Genomic DNA, 18,917 nt, shown 5'->3' on the forward strand with positions numbered 1-18,917 from the left:
CATTGCTGACCGGCCAGTTGATTATACGGCACTGTATGGCTCCTCATAGTCACTAGCATTGCGATCAATATTTGCTGATACCTAATTTCTGAATCTATTGTCCAGATGGAGAAACAAAGAACCACCCAGCTGAACGCTGAGAGTATCTACCTGAAGTAATGGGCCACACCCATACACACAAGGTGTTCCATCCGTGAACCACGCCATATTTGCAAATCGAAAAGGGGTATAGGAAGAAGAGAACGACGCACGCCCGACTCCGATGATGGGGGCTGGGTACTACAGTCCCAATGTCCTTATCCTTTCCGTCTGCCCTGCCTTGTCCTCAACGCCGCCCTGGGGGAAACCACAGAAATCCACTTTTTGCGGGAAAACACAATGATGAAAGAAATTTTGCAGACGAGCTAAAAGTCTAAGAACCACGGAACAGGAATTGCATGTCCTCGGGGCTCAGAGACTCCATGGCCTTATCGTCCGCGTTGACGGTGGAGTTGATCATGTTGGTCTTCTTCTCCTGAATCAGCACCATGCGGCTCTCGACCGAGTCCTCGATGCAGAGACGGGTAATGGTGCAGGGGCGGGTTTGACCAATGCGGTGGCAACGGTCGGCAGACTGCCACTCGGCGGCAGGGTTCCACCAACTGCATGTCATGTTAGCTGGGAACTTGATAGTGAGTATTGAGACATGTAACTTACGGGTCAACGATGAAGACGCGAGACGCCTCGGTGAGGTTGAGCGCGACACCACCGGCCTTGAGAGAGACGAGGAAGCACTCGCACTCCGTCTTGGTCATGAAGTGGTCGATGGACGCCTGACGCTGCGCGGGGCTCATGCTGCCGTCAAGCATGACGGTGGTGATACCGGCGCGACGAAGACGCCACTCGATGAGCTGCAGCATGGATGAGAACTGTGAAAAGATAATGGACTTGTGCGAAGCGTTGTCTGATCGAAGCTTGTGAAGCTCGTGGACGAGAAGCTCAATCTTGGAGGAAGAAGTCCATTCTTCCATCTTGATTCGATTGATAATCGAAGACTTCTTGACATCAGCCTCATTCTGCTCAATCTCGGGCTGCTCCAAGTCGATGGCCAGCGCAATGTGGCAGCGGGGGCAGTCAGGCTCAGCAGAAGACAACAGGTAGCTTCTAGCACACGCGCGGCAAAAGTCGTGCTTGCAGCGGCTCCTGATGGCATCCTCGGCCGGCTCATCGCAAACGCCACACATGAGTGTGTTCTGCCCGCCCTCTCCATGCTTGCGAAGGATCAGATCGGGGTGATCGGCCACCTGGCGCATCTGCATGATGAGACCAAAAATGTTGGCGTAGTTGTTGAGCAAGACACCCTGGGCGACGTACGTCTCGAACTTGCGCTGGCCGTTGGTCATGATGCTGTTGGCGAAATCATTCTCCGCTTCACCAAAGAACTGGCGATCAACGTAGATCTCCTTGACGGGGAGTTCCATGGAGTTGGTGTGGTCCTTCTTTAGGCGACGAAGCATAATGCGATCGGTCATCAAGCGGAGCTTCTGAAAGGCTTCGCGGCCCGGTCCAAAGTTGCCAAACTTCTGAATGGGGTTGAGGAGCTCCTGGTTGAATACGGACACGTGCTGCATGCCGGCGTGTCCGCACGAGTGGCAACGGTGATCGTCGTCGAGGTTCCAATCCAGGCCGGCACAGGGGCACTGCTTGCACAAGTACGATGCGAAAGGCGCAACTTGAAGGAAGCGGATCAAGGAGAAGAACTCGCCAATGCGGTTCTGAAGCGGAGTTCCGGTAAGGCACCATCGGTACGAGGTCTTCAGAGCAAAGCAAGCCTTCGCCGTCATGGTAGTACGGGTCTTGATGCTATGGGCCTCGTCGAGGATGATGCGGTGGAAGTCAACCTGGTGGATCAAGCTCTTCTCCTTATGTACGCCGTCTGCGCGGGTGAAGCCTTTCTCCTGCTTCCGGTACATGGACTCCAGACTGTTGTACGACATCATGATGACATTGTACTTCTTGAGCTCCTTCAGGGTCATGTTCTTGGCGTTCTTCATAGTACCGTGGTAGACAAAGACCTTGAGGGTGCCGTCCGTGTAGGATTCAATCTCGCTCTTCCACTGCATAAGAGCAACGGGAGGGACCAAGACGAGGGAGGGCTTCTTCTGGGGATAGTCGGACATGATGAGGGATACCGCCTGGATGGTCTTGCCGAGACCCATCTCGTCACCCAACAGGCCGCCTTTGTAGTCGGTCTTTTCCATCTCAATCATCCAAGAGACGCCCTCGAGCTGGAAGGGCTTGAGCTGACGCGAGATCTGCTGCGGCTGAGCAATCTTGTCGGGCCTGAGGGCGGGAGACGCCTCCAAGTCCTGCCACATGGTGAGAAGCTCAGGATGGTTGTTCTCCAACCTGGCGCGTTCAAGCATGCCGCGGCGCTTGGAGCCGCGTTGATAGGCACGGCGACCCCGGGACTGTGCGGCCACGGCGCTCTGAAGACCGCCGTCACTATCGGCCTCGTCAGATTCAGAGCTGTCAAAGTCGCCGCTATCGAGGCTCGACAAAGCATCGTCATCGTCTTCAGGGAGCCCCTCAGAGGCTGGAGGCAGTGTCGAAGCGGAAGCTCTAGTCCGTCTGACTGGCTGCTTAGCCTTGCCCTTTGCCTTTGCTTTCTTGGGAATCTTGTTGCTATCATCATCCTCAAGTTCAGAAAAGTTGTCCGAGAGATCGCTAAGCTCGTCGTCCGTCGAATCTGCGAATCCATCCTCGTTGTCCGACTCAGGGACCACAACCTTTTGCTTCTTGGGGGGTCTACCTCGGCCCCGACCACCAAGCTTGGATCGAGAAACAAGCGGAACGTCTTCGGAGTCGGCGTCGCTGTCCTTTACCGTGGCCTTAGCAGCGATAGCAGTCGCACGACGGCCACGACCAGTGGCAAGCGGGACATCAGACTCATCCATCTCGTACTCCTCTTCCTGGAGACGTCGAGCGAGGGCGGCATCGGACAGGCTGGTGGAGGCAGTCGATTTCTTGTTCTCTTCCTTCTGGAGGCGGCGAGCAACCAGAGCATCGCGGTCATTATCAGATGGCTCCTCATCCTCTTCATCATCGTCGTCGTAGTAACCACCGCCAACCTTGCGCTTGGCTGGCTGCATGGAATACTGGCTGTGACGCAGAGCACGCTCGTTGAGTCCAGCAGAAGTGGGAAGATGAACCTCGATCTTGGATGCAGACTGAGATCCTTCAATCCTGGGGTTTCTCAAAGCGGCAGGCAGGACAAGAGGGACATAGCCAGACCCAGAGACGGAGGGAGCAGGTGTAGCGACATTGCTGGTAGCAGGGGTGGAGGCTTCACTGGCAGAAGTGAGGTCGGCAGATGCAGCAGCAGACGCAGATGCAGTTGAGGAAGCCGAGTCGTTGGCCAGGGAGGCTCTGCTGGGTCGTCCTCGACCTCTCTTAGCAGTCGGAGGGGCTGAAGTCACAGGTTGAGCCGCAGCTGCAAGGTTACGGCTCGATGCAGATCTAGTGAGACGGCCGGTACCAGCAACCGAGAGAGGGTCAGGGGAGTCTGCGGATGTGTTAGTTATCAATGGTTGGTTTGCGCACACAGTCGTCCACGATTTGATGGTGGATGTGCAGGCCGAAATAAAATTAAATCCACGACTTACTGCTTCGAGTGGAGGCCATACTCTCCTTCTGAGCGAGAGAAGGGCGACCACGGCGGCCAGTCATCTTGACGGCGATGATAACCTTTTGGTGCAGCGAGAAAGATTTTTTGCACTTGCAACCTCAATTTTGAGAAAGGAAATTGAAGTTTGTCGGTTTTTTTTCACACAGAGGTGAAAGTTTGGCGACGGTTGACGTGAGAAGAAAGTTGGGATGGCCGGGACAAAGCTCGGCAAGTGGTGGCGAACAGTCTCAGCTTATCGCCGAAGAAGCTTGGAGACTGTGCACCAAAGGGGTCGATGATTGGGGTATCTCGGTACCTTTTGGTGAGGGAGGGGAAAAGGACGAATTGAAATTGTAGATTGCCCTGAGGTAGAGGCCAAACAGTCTGACGGTTGGTGATGTGAAAAAGGGAAAGGGAAAAAAAAAGAGGCAAGTGGTGATGGAGAAGGCCAAGGGAAAAAAGAATTTGGACTTGCCACTGGCGAACTCCTTTTCGGTCAGGCAAAGCTGAGAAGGACCGCCTCACCTCAGACAAGAGAGACGGGGAAGGAGGGGACCTGGGGAGATCAGGGACGCGCCCTTCAATGGCGGGCTCTGTACACGAAGTCACGTGGCCTCTTTGTCAGGGATGAGAAGGCGCCCAGACGCAGGGGCGACTGCCTAAAGCCTTAAGCCAGTCTGGAAATGGGAAGTTTTTTTTGTTAGCTTGGCTGGGGTCACTGGTGCGAACATGAATGTTCTGTCGAGATGATGCACACGTTCCTTGATGGTTCGAACTAGCTTATCAAGGCACCTGGCGAAGCGACAGCTCCCCTGGACTGGCTGCGATTTGAAAGGCTACATCCCACGATCCCACTTGGCATACAAAACCATCCTCAGAAATAGTTTCATCTGCCAGGGAAATAAATAGCAAGACCGAAATGGCAGCATTGGATGCATAGGCAGATGGCCGATCTCCATGTCCCTGGGGCTCCAGTGTGACGATTCGACTTGGGCGATCGATCTGCTCCCCGACGACTCCGGTACAGTGGCTCTGTGGCTCCTTCCGTTCGAGTTGGCCAAGGTACTCCGTACCCCACGACGGGACTGCTGTGGGTCCCTTCAATTAAACCCCTGCAGCTGCCTACGGATACCTCTCTTGTAAGCAGCAAGTCTCCTGGGCTGTCACTTGCATCTTTCACACGGTGCATCATCACCAATACCCTTGAATCCACCCGCTGATCTTGAGAGATTGGCAATCACCAGTACAGTGTGCCGCAAACTTCACCCTCCAACACCTGGTCTGGGCGTATCGATCCAGGAACAAGAGGACTCCAGAAGACACTACTTCTTTGTCGCCTCCTTTCAATTTGCCCCCCGAACCAGCACATCACGGCATTGTCTACAGGTGTGATTTTTGCAGTTTGGTGCCTGCCTTTCTCTCCAACCAAAAGTCTGGACTTGAGCCCATTTCCAACCCATCGACCTGCCAGTGGTGTCTATCGTTCCTACCCCTTGGCTAGTCTGTAATTCAGACAACTTTGCCACACCTATCTGAAAGGCATTTCTCAATCACGACTCGCCACAACACCCCAGGATTGAACTTCATCCTAACTGCAGCTCGAAAAAAAAAAAAAAAAAAAAGCTTCGACCAAACTCGTCACATCCAACATTGCACACAGAGACTGGAAGTATCCATCACCAAAATGGCGAGACCGTCTCGTCGATCCCAAGCTCAGGCTGCCCAGGCTGCCCAGGCTGCTCAAGGCCAGAACCAGACTACCCAGCAGGGTCAAGCAGCTCCTCAGGATGATGCTGCAGGCACTGTCCGTATCACCCGCCACATCTCTGGACCGTGAGTTTTTCCACTCTCCATGCGCATCTCATCACTGACACGAATCTAGACAATCGGCTTTGACCGACTACCTTGCTGTAAGAATCTCGACCAAATGAACCATCTGTGCAAACTGACAATGCGCTTCCAAGGCCCACAACATCTCTGCAAACCAGATTCGCCGGGATGCAGACCAGCGTCGTGCTGCTGCCGCTGCCCAAAACCAAGCAGACAATGCCATCGGAGATGATGATGACGAGGCCGAGGCCGGCCCCTCAACAGCATCTGCCGGAGCTGCTCAGTCCGGCCGCAATGAGACTGCAGCTGAAAAGGCGAAGCGTCAGAAAAAGGAGCAGATGGCCATCGCCAAAATCAAGGCCTCCAAAGCGTTCAAGAAGCGCAAGCACCGAGGCATGGATTCAGAAGATGAGGACGACATAGCACGCGCCCTGTTCGAGCAAATGGCCCAACCCTTGCCAGGCCAGATGGATAACTGCGCCATCTGCAAGAAGCGCTTCACCGTTACCGCTTACTCGCTGAGTGGCCCCGAGGGCGGTCTACTTTGCGCGCAGTGCAGCAAGGATGAGGCTGCCAAGAAGGGCAAGGGCAAGCAGAAGCCCAAGAAACCCGCCGGTGGCCAGGGCAAGCGTCGCAAGATGCAGAGCAACATCCTCGACGGCACGTACCAGACTGGTGCCAAGAACCTGACCACTCTCTGCATCGAGACTCTGGCTAAGAATGTCGACCTCGCCGACAGTTTGGGCGATTTGCCAGACCAGGTGGTGGACAAGATTGCGCGACTCTTCTCCAAGCGTCGACTGCTCAGCCCTGTGACGCTGCCCCTGTTTGTGCAGCCGTCCACCACGGTCCTTCACATCTACGACGGCGCCAAGCTGGGCTCCAACGAATTCGAGAGCATCTTCCAGACGGCACCCAACCTCAAGAGATTCAAGGCTCGCAACTCTATTCAGTTCAAGGACGAGGTCATGGACTATCTTCTGAGTCGCGACATCAAGCTTACGCACTTTATTCTCCACGGCGCCAACCTCCTCAGCGACGAGAGCTGGACCAAGTTCGTCCAGCAGAAGGGTGCCCATCTGGAAGCCATCCAGGTCTACTACACTGATAAGCACGTTGGCGACGAGCTGCTTGCTCTCCTTCCCGAGACTTGTCCCAACCTCAATCGTCTCAAGGTCTACCACAACCAAAAGGTCACTAAAGTCGGCGTCAAGTCTATTGCCGACATCAAGTCATTGAAGCACCTCGGCCTTCACCTGCAGCACGACATCACCTCCAAGAGCCTGGCCCACATGATCCACGGTGTAGGCAAGAACCTGGAGACGCTTTCCTTGAAGAAGATGCCCACGGCCAACGACGAGGTGTTGAGTGCGATCAGAGACACCTGCCGTTCTCTCAAAAAGTTCCGCATCACCGACAGTGAGCACATGACGGATGAGGGATTCGCGGACCTCTTCAACAACTGGGAGAACCCTGGCATCGAGATCATTGACCTTCAAAAGTGCCGCTACCGCGACTCGACCAAGCCCCGCGAGAACGAAGACGGCATTGGCCTCTGCTCCGACGGATTCCGTGCCCTCATGATGCATTCCGGCAAGAAGCTCAAGAACCTCAACATCCACGCTTGTCGTCACATCAAGCGCGAGGCGTTCGAGGACGCCTTCTCTGAGGAGGACCAGTACCGCAACCTCGTCAAGCTCGAGATCAGCTTCATCGAAGAGGTGGATGATTTCGTTCTCGGACGCATCTTCCGAAGCTGCCCCAACATTCGCGAGATCAACGTCTTTGGATGCATGAAGGTCAAGGATGTCCGGGTCCCCAGAGGCAAGGTCGTGGTTGGTGTTCCGAACGCCATGGGAATGGTCGTTGAAGGTCGCGACGATTAAATGCAGCTTTGTAAGGACGTTAGGAGTTTGGTAGATACTCGTTGATCGCCACGGTCTCTTGCATCTAGCCAGGCTTATGGTTCTCAGGGTCAGGTTGGACCGGCGTTATGGTGGAACCTCGGGTACGGGCGTTGAGCCGGATTTGCTCATTCAAAAGGACAGGTCGGCCGGCATTTGAGTTCACATTAGGTAGATAGTTGGCGAATACCAAATCATCAGAGTCAGTCGACCAAAAATTGAGGTTTCTCGGAAGCAGTCACGTAAATCGATATGTAGGTCGGCGCGGACCAAGCAAACGGCCCACTGTCTTCTGCGGAACACAGCGGGAACTGGGGCCAGAGACGGGGACTAAAACACCGCCACAGGCTGCCGCAGGGCGGAGCGGGGCCAGCCCGGCTCAGCCTCAGCTCCCTGCGTAAGACGGCAGCGGGAGGGGACGCTCACAGCTGGATGCCACGGGGCGCCGCCAGCGGGTTGCCTTGCATTCCACGCATCCACAGGGCAGTTTATCCACCCAGGTCCCCTGCTCGTGCCTCTAACCTCCCCCTGACTATCCGTATCACAAACCCAGGCTTGTTGAGCTGAGCCAACGCAGCAGTTTACCATTTCGCGGGCCCTTTTTTCTTCTTCGTGGCCATCGATCAGCATCCATTCTTCCGTCCCTGACCGCCATGGTCTTTTCCCCTTCCTAGCTGCCTCTTTCTCTCTTTCTCTTTTCCCTTTCGAGTGAATGGATGGATCTTGATTGTCCACACTCCTCCTCCTCCGAAATCATGTCTCGCCGCTGGGCGCGAAAGCTTGAACGCTGCTGTTGCACTTTCGCGACCTACATCCCTCTGCTCTTCGTCTATGGCTTGACCACCTGGGCCGTCTGGGTGGATGTCACCATCGGGTCCCTGCCTTCTAAAGCTTCGTGGCTCGGTAAGTAGTCCGCTGATGCATGCCCGCCCGCCGCTTTCTGACGATGCATAGGATCCGCGTCTTCCGCAGGCGCCCTTCTCCTCTACGGCCTGCTCAACTGGTCCTATACCACCGCCGTCTTCACGAGCCCCGGCAGCACGACAAACGATAATGGCTACAGCACGCTACCGACCGAGGCGCCCCCGGCCGCCACCTCCTTCACCGTGAAGTCCAACGGCGAGCTCCGGTTCTGCAAAAAGTGCCAGGCGAGGAAACCCGATCGCGCCCACCACTGCTCGACCTGCCGCCGCTGCGTCCTGAAAATGGATCACCACTGCCCCTGGCTGGCGACCTGCATCGGCCTGAAGAACCACAAGGCTTTCCTTCTCTTCCTCATCTACACGACGCTCTTCTGCTTCTACAGCTTCTTCGTCTCCGGCAGCTGGGTGTACATGGAGGTCATCAACAACACGACGTACGTCGAGACGCTGATGCCCATCAACTACGTGATCCTCAGCGTCATCGCCGGCATCATCGGCATCGTCGTGGGCGCCTTCACGGGGTGGCACATCTTGCTCGCCAGCAGGGGCCAGACGACAATCGAGTGCCTGGAGAAGACGCGGTACCTCTCGCCGCTGAAGAAGCAAATGAAGCACCAGTTCGTCGCCCAGCACAACGGCGAAGGGATCCAGCTGCCCGCCTACGGCCAGCAGCTCCTCGACATCCACGCAAACGCCCTCCCGGGCATCACGCGACCCGAAGAAGGCGAAGAATACCGTGGCGGTGCGGGCTCCTCGAGACCGATGGGCGCCACGCACCAGTCGTACGAGGAGATGGAGCGCGAGCGCGCGAAGAAGCGCTACGAAGAGTACCTCGACGAGCAGGACTCTGAGAAGCTTCCCAACGCGTTCGACCTCGGCGCGAAGCGGAACCTGCTGCACCTCTTTGGCCCTAAACCTCTGCTGTGGTTCGTCCCCGTCTGCAACACCACCGGCGACGGCTGGGCCTGGGAAGCCAGCCCCAACTGGTTGGCCGCTCGCGAGCGTCTCGCGAGGGAACGCCAGGAACAGCGCGCGCGCGAGATCAATGCCGGCTGGGGTACCGACGAGCCCCCGACGTTTATGCGCGAGGCGCCGCCTACCAAGCCCGACGGCGCGGGCCGACACTATCTGACCTCGCCTCCTCCTCCTCCCCCTCCCTCCAACGGTGGATCGCGCAAGACGCCCTCCAAGGCCGACCGGGTCCTGGGCCGCGACCCGAACCTGTACGCCGACGGGTTTCAAGAGTCGATGCCGATGCGGAAGCTCAGCCCGCGCGGCCGGGCGCTCGAGGACGAGCTCGACGACAGCGACCTCGACATGGAGGACCCGGCGGCGGCGGAGCACCGCGCGCTGAACCTGGTGACCAACGGCGGGTGGGGACGGAGCGGGGCCAGCGGGCTGTTGAGGAAGCATAGCCCGTCTTCGCCGTCGTTTAGGGACCAGCCTGAGAATGATGATGATGTGGATTGAGGTGGTGGAGGATGATAAATTAGGAAGAGACAGAGAGGGGAAGTCAACAATTTTCAAAATAGGGGCAAACAGAGAGAGAGAGCGTTTTTAGAAAGTGATATCCAGAAAGCGTCATCTTTCATGTTCCATCAGCAAGGATTGGGGTCACTAGGGGATTTTAGAAAGTGTATAACGCATTCATGTACGGGTTTTATTACTTTGCAAAGGGATTAGGGAACTTTGAATTCTGAGATGTACATTCTTCATGGTTTCCTTTTTCCAAAATTCAAGATTGGTGTTTTTGGTGTTTTCTGGGCTTCCTGGCAGAGTATCGGGGAGCTTTCCACACTCTTACCTCTGCTGGGAACGGATAATGATGGGGGGGTTTTTTTTTTCTTCTTTTCTTTCTTTTTTTAGCACCTTTTGCGAATTAAATCGTTTCTATTCCATGGATTGCATAGCGGTGCAGCTCTGACTAAAGCATAAAGAAACATTGGAACTTGAACAGCGCTCTGCAAGACTCCATTGGGGATTGTTGACGGCTGTGGTCGCGCCTCTGTACCGTTCCAACTGCGTTTTTGTCAGGGAGAAAAGATGACAAGATCGAACTTCTCAGACGTCTAGAAAGAGAGGCACAGCTAGATCAGCTCGATCCAGCTTCGTGAAGATCTGTAGAGCCTATTGAAAAGGGGTAGACGGGCAGACATGGAGCTTCACTAGATTGATCATTCCGTATCGAGAGATGGTCCCCGGATGACACCCTTGGATAAGGAGCCCGGTCTATTACCAAATTCACAAACATGGTTGAGACTCCTTCATATATTTTAAGCAGACGTCTGTGATATTCCAGCCCAGAAGCGAAAGGTGCTGTGGCTGCCAGCTCTATCGGTGCTAGTCTTCTTCTAACATGGTCTTTTGCCCACCGTCTTAATCCGACTCTTCATCACTGTATTCGCCCTCGCTATCATCCTCTTCGTCATCGTCGGACTCGTCATCCTCGTCTTCCTCGAGCTCCTCCTCGTCCTCGTCGCCCTTGAGGCCGTAGTCGTCGTGGAAGTAGGCGAGTTGCTGGACATCCGTCTTGTACCCCATCTCCTTGAACGCCTTTTCAATGTTCTGTAACCATGTGTCAGTAAATGTCTGTTGTGAAGCTGGGGGAAAGGCATACCTCTTGCAAGATCGGAGCGCAGGTAATAACAACATTGCTCTTGCCCGGCTCGAAAACAGGCATGACGAGCTCCTTGAGCACCGTCTTGATCTGCTCGTCCGTCACGTCCCGGACGTCCCTCATGACCTTCTTGTGCCAGTCGAGCGGCAGGCTGCGCACGACGCCGAGCATGAAGTTCTGCGCCGCCGACGACGCCATGGTCGACTGCTCGTCGGCGAACTGCACGACGACCTGGCTGATGGCGCCCTCCTTGAGGTGGCGGTCGATCTCGACCTCGCCCTCGGCGATCTTGCGGATCGTCTCGCGCGACACGGAAAAAGCCTTGCTGGCGTCCGGCGAGCGGTACACCTTGTACTGGATCACGCCCGTGTCGAGCTCGCGGCCGAAATACGAGCCGTACGCCAACCCTTGCCCGCGGACCGAGTTCCAGAGGGGGCCCTCGGTGGTCTCGAGGTAGCCGATGGCCACCATGATGGCCGGGAGGCGGGGGTCGTCGAAGGAGGTGATGCCCTTGGCCGTGCTGACGCCGTAGGAGCTCTCGGCCGTGGTCATGGGCACGATGGTGGCGCCGACGGTACCCGGGTTCTGGCCCTCCTTTGTGAGCAGGGTGTGCGGCTTGACGATGGGGAGCAGCTCGTCGGAGCCCCCGAGTTGGGTGCTGAGGATGTCCCAGGCGGCCACGGGCTCGGGCAGGCGGGTGACGTCGGCGGTGACGAGGATGCGCACGTTGTTCGAGGTGAAGAGGGACTTGCGCAGCTGCTCGAACCAGGAGAGGACCTTTTCCGGGTCGGAGGCGATGAGCTTCTTGAGGCGGCGCAGGTAGATTGCTCTGACGAGTGCGCGCTTGGCGACCGAGTAGGACTCCTTCTTCATGTGGATGGACATGTCGATTTCGGACGCCATGGATCTGCCGTCACGCTTCAGCTCGGGGATGTCGGCCAGGTGCTTCTGGACGCCCGCCTTTAGGCGCTGGATGTCGAAGACGCTGTCGAACATCATGGTGCGGATCCAGTTGATGACGGTGGAGTACTTTGCGGGCTCGATTTGGAACTGGATCATGACGCCGTCGGGGTCGCCGTAGTCTCGTGTCGAGCGCAGACCATAGCTAATGGTGTCCTGCTCCAGCTCCATGACGACCTGTTCGAAGCCAACCTTTTCCCCATCGCGCATGATGGGAGTGTTGAAGAAGTTGTCGTTGAAGATGGGCAGCAACGGCTTCAGCTCGATCGGTACCTGTGATGTCCCGAGATAGACCGTCAGGTGCACAAAGTCGGTCGGCACGCTCTCGAACTGGATGAAGAGGGGGTCTTTTCCTTGCTTGGCGCCGTCAATGACCTTTTGCGCCGCGTTGTCAACGAGGCCGAGGCTCTTGGCCTTTCCAGACCTCGCCGTGTCAGACTCGATGAAGTGAATCGACTCGGTGCCGGGGACAGCCCACTGATCGATCACGGAGGCCGGGATGGGCTCATCGTTCTTGGCCTTGGCAGCCTCGAGACGCTTCTTGAGGTCAGCCAGACCCTCGGCGCCGAGCTCCTCCTTTCTCTTTGCGAGCCTCGCCTCCTCGTCGGCCTTTTGCTTCTTTGCGAGCTCGTGGGACGGCTTGCCGAGGATGGAGACGTGGGGAGCATCGGACAGCCACTTGCGCAAAAAGTCCCTCCATTGTGCGTCGGTCCACTTCTCGAGCTCCTCGTACTCGGACAGGGACTGCAAGTCCTTCAGCGTCGAACCGTCACGCTTGCCGAAAAGGTAGTCCGTGATGATGTTGTTGGAGTAGAAACCCTCAGACTCCTCGGCCTGGAACTTGACCTGAAGGCGTTCGCGGTGGATGCATGAGGTCAGGTATGCCATGTCCAAAGGCTTCGATGCCACTTCCTTGAGTAGGTCGACGAGTCTCTTCTCGACAAATTCCAGCTTATCCGTCTCGACGCCAGTCGGCTGGAACCAGATCACAGAGTTGGGCCTGGCATCCCACCAGTAGGACACGGAGCTGGCAAGCTCCTCCTTTTCGACAATGACGTTCTCGAGAATCGACACAGAGGAGCCGCAAAGATAAGTCAGCAGGACGTTGAGCGCAGACGTCTCGATGGTGTTGGTGCAGTTGGGGCCGTAGAAAGCCACAGTGATCTCGCCGACGGATTCGTCCTCTTCAGGGAACTCGGCTGTGGTGATGATGGTCTCCTTGAGCGCCGGAGGCTGTGCTGAGTCGATCCAAGGTCTGCACACTCACGTCAGCATGGTTTGTTAGGTGTGGGGGATTATACTACCTCTTGAAAGGGGAATCCAGCGGCGGAAGGTCGTCCTTGATGCTCTCCTCAAACTCGTCCAGGATCTGCAGCAGCTCGTTGTGGTCCGCTTCGCCAATGATGACCACGGCGAGGTTACGGGGCTGGTACATATCACGGTGGAACTGGCGGATGCGGTCAGGGGTCAAAACCCGGAGGGCCTCCGTCATGCCTCCGGTCTCGTAGCGGAAGCCCACGTTCTCCGGGTACAGCAGTCGGCGCGCGCGTAGATCCATGATTTCGGCGCTCTTGAATTGCACGGCCTGCATCTCTGAGTAGACAACACCCGCATCATTACCCTCGCCGTCAATGTGGTGCACCTCGGTGATGCACGCCTCGTCCGTGATGACGGGCACGATGACATGCTCGAGATACACTGGCAGGATCTGTGAGAAGCCTTCCCAACCAGCGCTCTCGAGCGTGTACGCGGTGTGATCCGTCGCAGTCCAGGCGTTCGTCCCAGAGTAGGCTCGGGAGGCCAGCTTGTCGAGGAGTCCCTTGTAGCGGTAGTTCTTTGAGCCCATAAATACCAGATGCTCGAGAGTGTGAGGGGCGCCCGAGTCGTCAAAGATCTCGGTTGCGAGAGTGAAGTAGCCGTTGGTCTTGGGGCCCTTGCGATCGGCCACAATCACCTGCATGCCGCTCCTCTCCGAGACATACTGGCTGATTTGGCACGGGGCGTAGTCCGTCTTGAAGCTCTGGACCTTGCGGAACCGCGGCTGCGGCTTGGGTTGCTCCTCAGGCGACATGGTGTGTGTCTTTGCTTTGAACAAGCTTTGAAATGATCTGACAAGATGGTCAACTTGGTGTCCTGTGTAGTTGTGGGAGATTCTTATAAAGGCATGGGCAGGGGCACAAGAACACAGGGGCTCGAAGAGTCATGAGCAAACAGTTTAATGGCCCTTGGGTAAGGAGACAACAAACCCAGCTGAAGCAGGGTAATACGGGTCTCTTGACGAAGCTCTTCACCGGAAAACAGGAGCTAGCTGTTGGAAACGGGAGGGGAAGATAACCAGACAGCGGATAGATGCAGTAGTTCGTATGACAAACGGCCATGCGTCCGTGGATACCAGGACATCCGGTCCGAGAAGAGACATACCCAGCTCTGTTGGATAAGATGTGTCCATGATGGGGAACAAGACAAGCCGCCAGAAGCGCAACGGCCACGGCAAGCGCCACTTGACCGACTCCAATCTTCAACATGTCAACGTGTCAGACACGGGAAGGATGCCCTCAGACAGTCGTGTGAAGCTTGCAGCCTCGGAAGGGTGCAGCGCAATGCGCCATGGCATACAACCAGTTGACAGGCAAAGCAGAGAAGTAGAATTACAAGGGGCCAATCGGGGGAAACCACTTCAGCCAAAAAGACTTGACAAGAAAGAACGAGTAGGACGGACGGAAGAAAAAGGCGCAGCATCTTACCGTACAGAAGCCGGCTTTGCCAGCCTAATGGACAGAGATGAAGAAGACCAATGAGGCTTCCCGAAGCGTATTGGCCAGCCCGTGATAGGGAACGATGTAGCGGTTACCTAACCGCTGCCACGAGAGATGCTGACACAAGGATGGCGGGGTATCGACGGCACTGGAGAACGAGCTGATGCTGAGGCTTACAGGCGTCCTCAGGGGTTGGTATATACCTTATAGTTGAGCTTTGGTTTCCCGTTGGCGCGCTTCCTTTAGGTTGCGAGTTACCAGTTCGTCGCGGGGCACGAGAACGTGAGAGATGTCGCTGGCCGTACAATGAAGCGCACTGGTCCATCTGCCCCTCCAAAAGTCCAGGGCAAGAGACCAGTGGAGTTTATCTTTATTTTTTGATTTTCGCAAGGTCATCGGCGGGGTGGTGTCTTCTGATTGGCCCCTTGCCGCGGGAGACTACGCTGGGCCAAGCGCCAACCGCTCGGCACGAGGTCGGATCGGACCCGAGGTACGTACCGGGGAGCGATATCGAATTGTGACGTGGGTGCTTTCGGGACAGCTATGCAATCCAGTGTCATAATTGCCCGTAGCTCATCGCCCAGTTTTATGCGGCATCGCTCCGAAGACGAGGCAAAGTCCTCCTGTCGCCCGTTTCTTAGCTACATATTTGCAGAATCACGTCTCTGAACTCTAGGCGAACCTTCCCAAACCTCGATCTACCGCATTCCATTTCCTGCTTGCGACCTGCCCTGACACCTGGCGCCCCGACCGAAGCGGTCCCGCGATATCGAGAGCTTCGAGAAGCCACACGTGTGACCCGCGCACGGCAGCGGAACGAGACGATGGCCGTCGAAACAGATCAGAATGCCTCTGCGCACATCGGAGAGGCCGTAGTTGCCTTTGCGCTCGAGGGGCGCTTCCCCGACGAGCAGGTGTCATCGCTGTCGCTGTCCTCTTCGGATTTGTCGCCTGCGATTGATGCGCTGGAACGGGCCAAGGGTGATTTGGAGGTAATGCGAGGCCCACAGCGAGCGATGACGGCCTCTTACTGATGCATGCGCAGTCTGAAATCCACACGATCAACGAAGAGACCAAGGGCGACGTCAGCTCGTGGGTGCACAATGCGAAAACACTACAGGAAGACATCTTGCGATCCAAGAGGCTGGCCGACGACATTGTCCGACAATCGGAAGCGCCGCAGGTTTCGGGAAAGGCTATACAAGATGCGAAGGACCACATACAGTTTCTTGAGAAGGAGGTGCTATACACGAACCAGCTGCACGACGCCCTCAGGGGCATCCAGCATGTCAACGAGCTTTTGGGGGAGGTCGAGCAGGCGATGAACGAGCGGCGCATCATCGAATCGCTCCGGTGGCTGGAGAGTAAGGACCGAAACATCGCATCGGCATTGGGGCGAGAGGCTAATGCTATGCAGAATCTTGGACAGAGCTCGATGCCGTCCCGGTCAACAAGAAGGCATGCCGGATCATGAGGCTCCTTGACGTAAGGGCTTTCGAGCTAAAGTCACATGTTCACGACGTCTTCGACCACGTTTGGGCATCGCTTGTTCACACGGATCTCGAAGCCGGCTCCCTGGCAATTTACAACAAGTTGGATGGTACTTGGTATCCGTCTGGTTGAACCCACCGGAAGCTAACAGAATCCAGACGAGCAAATGACGCTATCGGAAGCCATCATTGGTCTCCAGGCCTACAAAGAGGTTGAAGACCGCATGTCCAAGCTGTGGCACGATGTCGACAAGGCCATTGTGTTTCCGCGCATGGACACGCAAGCTTCATCGCTGCCTTCCATCCGCGAGACTGAGGTATGTCCCAAAGACAGTCTGACGGCTCAGTTGCTGACCCCGGTAGAACGTTGTGGAATTGAATGGTCAAGCTGGCAGATCAATCGACGAGCTATTCACGGATCTCCAAAAGGTGGTTGAGTTCCTGGCCAAGAGACTGACACCGGACCTCCTCATGTTCTTCAGCCCCATCATGATGAGCGACCTGGTCCCGAGGCTCATCTCAGTCTGGCTCGACTCAGAAGTGCCCTCAAATCTCAAGGATCTCGGGAGGTTCCAGGCTGTCATCGAATCTGCACGGCGCTTTTGCGAGGTCCTTGAAGACAACGGATTCACTGGGTTTACGGAGCTCAAGGAATGGGTTGGCAGTGCGCCGTCAATATGGCTTGCAAAGTGCAGAGAAACAGCCCTTGATTCGGTCAGGGTGCAGATGTCAAACGGTCTGTCACCCAGTGTATGCCTATTCAAAATCTTGCTGACATTTCGTAGGTCTCGGCGCCACAAAGCAAGTCGAAAAGGTGGAAAAGCAAATGGTGTCTCGGTCCGAAGGCAAGGAGTTGACGGCGAACGGTGTAGCCGGTACCGTCGCAGAAGATGACTGGGGCGCGGAATGGGGAGTCGACGATGACGAGGAACCGGAAGCCAAAGGCGACACACAAGAGGAAGACGACGGTGCTGATGCCTGGGGATGGAACGATGAGGAGCAAACTACAGAGACCGCCCAAGAGGAGACCGCGCGGGTTGAGGAAAAGACGGCAGACGATGAGGACGACGCAGCCGACGCGTGGGGTTGGGGGGATGATGATGCGACAGAGCCAACGGAGCCAGAACCGAAGCCTCAAGCAGCAAAGACGCAGACGAAAAAACACAAGACGGTATCTGCTGAGCCAGATGAGAGCAGGGAGATGGTTCTCAAGGAGACGTACCACATCTCCTCCATGCCGGAGCCGGTGCTGGAGCTTATACTGGGCCTCCTCGAAGACGGCGCGGCTCTGACACAGCCCGAGTATGTTGCGAGCTCATGTCAACACGGTGATCCTTCTAACACTGATAGGTACGAAAACAGTCCAGTGGCAGCCGCCGCGCCGGGCCTCTTCAGTTTGCCGACATTCGCATTAGCCATGTTTCGAGCAGTGTCGCCGCACTACTACTCACTCGACATTGGCGGGAACATGTAAGCATTCTGTAGGGGTATCCTTTCGAAGCTGACCAATGTCTAGGTTCCTCTACAACGATGCCATGTATTTGTCTGAGAAGCTGGCTGATTTGGCATCAACGTGGAAGTCACGCGGGGATCTCACCACACGCGCCCAGAACATGCTGCGCATAGACAACGACATCAAGAGCCTGCAGAACTTTGCGACGCGCGCATACACTAACGAGCTGGGGTTGCAGAAAACGGTGCTGCGAGATCTGCTAGGAGGTACGTTTTGTTCTAGCCTGGGCTGAAAGCACTTGCTGCAGACTGCCGGCAGTCGGTATGGCTTTTGGGCTAACGCAAGACGCACAGGCGATCAAAGTCTCATGCAGCAGGATGAACTGGACAGTTGCGTGGACTCGGCACTAGCGCGGGTCAGATCCATGGCGGTGACATGGGAATCGATTCTCGCACGCTCGGTGTGGTACCAGGCGGTGGGGTCGCTTCTGGATGGGCTGTCGTCCAAGATTATCGGGGATGTCATGGACGCGTCGTCCATCGGACAGGACGACGCGTACGGGATCGCGAAGCTCATTGCAAAGGTCACGGAGCTCGACGACCTCTTTCTGCCGTCGCGGACCACGAGTGCGAGCACGGGGGCGGCGGCAGCAGACGAAATTCCGACAACGGCGCAGTACGCGGCCACGTGGCTCCGTCTCAAGTACCTGAGCGAGGTGCTCCAGTCCAACCTCAATGAGGTCAAGTACCTCTGGTGCGACAGCGAGCTCAGCCTGTACTTTTCGGCGGACGAGGTCGTGGACCTCATTGAGGCTAGCTTCGACGCTAACCCGCGGATGAGGGAGACCATCCGGGCGATTCGGGAGACCCCCAGCCCCGTGCACGGCTAAGGCAGGAGGGGACGGATCACACCGGACGGTTGAGCCGGAGGGCCCGGGCGGACGGCGCAATAGCCGGAGCGAGATGATGGGATGATGGCTCCGCTTGCGGCCGGGCTTGTAGTCCATAATGACGGGCGATGGGGGGGGGGGGGGCGAGAAAAAAACTCTTTTCCGACGCGAAAGAAGAATAACATACATTTAGCGTTTCTGGTGTATTGGCCAATTTCAAGGTGCTATACTGCCTTCTGAACATCAAGCGTCGTTATTCCCCAAATTTGATTCATCCATCCCAATCACCCAATCCAACCCAAAACAGGCTTGTACTCGCCGTGCCTTTCCTCTCTACCAATCGCTTTACTTTCACGCCCATCCACCACCACCAATTGCACCCCCCATTCTCTATGTACGTTCCTTTCCCCACACGCACGCCCCCCTTGTACACTGCAGGCTGCAGCTCG

The 18,917-nt window shown here is 56.3% G+C and overlaps 5 protein-coding genes across 5 annotated transcripts; 3 read left to right on the forward strand and 2 right to left on the reverse strand.

Annotated features, from left to right (window-relative positions):
• Positions 1-412: 412 nt before the first annotated feature.
• CPAR01_08174 (SNF2 family domain-containing protein) lies at positions 413-3,708 on the reverse strand (the record flags this gene model as incomplete). Its single annotated transcript, XM_060492443.1, has 3 exons — positions 413-641; positions 697-3,544; positions 3,645-3,708. 3 exons carry the CDS (start codon positions 3,706-3,708, stop codon positions 413-415), a joined length of 3,141 nt encoding a protein of 1,046 aa, XP_060348813.1.
• Positions 3,709-5,330: 1,622 nt separating this feature from the next.
• CPAR01_08175 (uncharacterized protein) lies at positions 5,331-7,362 on the forward strand (the record flags this gene model as incomplete). Its single annotated transcript, XM_060492444.1, has 3 exons — positions 5,331-5,479; positions 5,529-5,556; positions 5,611-7,362. The coding sequence occupies 3 exons, from the start codon at positions 5,331-5,333 to the stop codon at positions 7,360-7,362; spliced, it is 1,929 nt and encodes a 642-aa protein (XP_060348814.1).
• Positions 7,363-8,135: 773 nt separating this feature from the next.
• CPAR01_08176 (DHHC zinc finger domain-containing protein) lies at positions 8,136-9,773 on the forward strand (the record flags this gene model as incomplete). The annotated part of the gene is made up of 2 exons (XM_060492445.1): positions 8,136-8,283; positions 8,335-9,773. 2 exons carry the CDS (start codon positions 8,136-8,138, stop codon positions 9,771-9,773), a joined length of 1,587 nt encoding a protein of 528 aa, XP_060348815.1.
• Positions 9,774-10,679: 906 nt separating this feature from the next.
• CPAR01_08177 (peptidase M16 inactive domain-containing protein) lies at positions 10,680-14,329 on the reverse strand (the record flags this gene model as incomplete). The annotated part of the gene is made up of 4 exons (XM_060492446.1): positions 10,680-10,868; positions 10,921-13,135; positions 13,185-14,013; positions 14,302-14,329. 4 exons carry the CDS (start codon positions 14,327-14,329, stop codon positions 10,680-10,682), a joined length of 3,261 nt encoding a protein of 1,086 aa, XP_060348816.1.
• On the forward strand, positions 14,328-18,468 carry CPAR01_08178 (is centromere binding protein at prophase; the record flags this gene model as incomplete). The annotated part of the gene is made up of 11 exons (XM_060492447.1): positions 14,328-14,522; positions 14,816-15,126; positions 15,292-15,628; positions 15,682-16,000; positions 16,054-16,236; positions 16,286-16,443; positions 16,490-16,862; positions 16,912-17,428; positions 17,477-17,596; positions 17,643-17,845; positions 17,933-18,468. The coding sequence occupies 11 exons, from the start codon at positions 14,328-14,330 to the stop codon at positions 18,466-18,468; spliced, it is 3,252 nt and encodes a 1,083-aa protein (XP_060348817.1).
• Between the last annotated feature and the right edge of the window lie 449 nt (positions 18,469-18,917).

The sequence above is a fragment of the Colletotrichum paranaense genome (genome assembly GCF_030867605.1).
Source record: "Colletotrichum paranaense strain IMI 384185 chromosome Unknown Scaffold_6.1, whole genome shotgun sequence".
Lineage (NCBI taxonomy): Eukaryota > Fungi > Ascomycota > Sordariomycetes > Glomerellales > Glomerellaceae > Colletotrichum > Colletotrichum paranaense.